Here is a 1,436-nt window from a genome sequence, read left to right as displayed (position 1 = left end):
AAAAGAGGGAGTTGTAATGTGGGTTTTTGTCAAATGATGACAATGACGTAACATTTTATTTTTGATTTTTTGTTTAGTTTTTTAATTAGATTTTATTTATTAAATAAGATAAAACAAAACAACTACCATAAATAAATGAAAAAGTTACATAAATAAATAAATAAAAACGTTACATTAAAAAAAGTTACATAAAAAGAAACCGTTACATAAAAAAATTGCATGAATTAAAAAAATAAAATACTAGTTTGTAGAACGAAAGTTTGGTGTGAGGTTCCAAATATGAGCCGTTAAATCTTCTCGTAGTTGATCGTGTACGTTTAGATCGCGAATTTCCTTATCTCGTGATCGACGATCTTTGACTATTCTTCTAATATTACGACGGGGCCTGTTTTCGGGTTTATCTAACCATTCTTGTTCCCAAGTACTCAAGGCAAAACCATTAACTTCTTGTATCATGTTGTGCATAACAATGCAACTGTACATTATCATTCTCATCTTGTTAGCGCTCATAACTTGTGCCAGAGTTTTTAAAATTGCAAACCTACCTTGTAGAACACCAAATGTACGCTCCACGTCCTTTTGAGCACTCGCTTGAAATCTTGTAAATTTGACTCGTGGATCATCAATAGACGTCGAATATCCCTTTATTAAGGTTGTCCAATCAGGATATATACCGTCCACCAAGTAGTAACCAAATGGATAAACATGTTTGTTTACTTCAAACGGTGACGGTGCAGCTTTATCCTTTTTAAGTGAATCAAACAACGGAGAATGATTCAACACATTTATGTCGTTGTAAAAATACAAAGTGTTTACGGGCATTATTAGTATAATAGTGATTGAGAATACCGTCTTTGATACGGAGAAATAAATGAATTCACATCCGAAATCATCTCTTGAAAATGTCGTGTGGATACGTCGGAGTTTGAGAAAAGTAGTCGTTCCACAAATAAATACCCGCTTATTCAATTCATGATATCTATTAATAACACGTCGTGGGTTTCGTTGCACCCGAGTTCTTCTAGGTTAGTTTTTCTTCCTCTTCTTCGAACGAGGTGCTATTGAATAACAAATCAAGACTCACGGCTAAAAAATCTATTTTTTGGTGAAATGTAGAATGTATATGTTTATATATGTTGGATTGTGTATGTATAAGTTTGAGAAAATGGTGAAATGAGGAATGGAAAATAAAGATAAAAATGTATATGTATTTATAGGAGAAGAAAAAATAAAAAATTCAAACGGCTATATCCCAACATTCATATTTGACCACCCAATCCCATCTCGCCACCTAGCTAAACCGCCCCTCTCCCCTCTCTGTGATCTGCCGACAAACGCTTGGACACAAACGCCCACAAACGCTCAATTTTTGGCGTTTGTGGGACGTTTCTCCCGCCACATAGGCGGCATAGAGGAGAGAAACGCCGCGTTATCCA

General features: G+C 35.0%; 1 protein-coding gene across 1 annotated transcript; it reads right to left on the bottom strand.

Annotated features, from left to right (window-relative positions):
- Positions 1-240: 240 nt before the first annotated feature.
- Positions 241-822, bottom strand: LOC139887973 (uncharacterized). Its single transcript, XM_071871014.1, has one exon. The coding sequence runs from the start codon at positions 820-822 to the stop codon at positions 241-243; it is 582 nt and encodes a 193-aa protein (XP_071727115.1).
- Positions 823-1,436: the final 614 nt, after the last annotated feature.

This window comes from Rutidosis leptorrhynchoides, chromosome 2, assembly GCF_046630445.1.
Source record: "Rutidosis leptorrhynchoides isolate AG116_Rl617_1_P2 chromosome 2, CSIRO_AGI_Rlap_v1, whole genome shotgun sequence".
Taxonomy (NCBI): Eukaryota; Viridiplantae; Streptophyta; class Magnoliopsida; order Asterales; family Asteraceae; genus Rutidosis; species Rutidosis leptorrhynchoides.
This window is presented reverse-complemented; position numbering and strand designations above follow the sequence as displayed.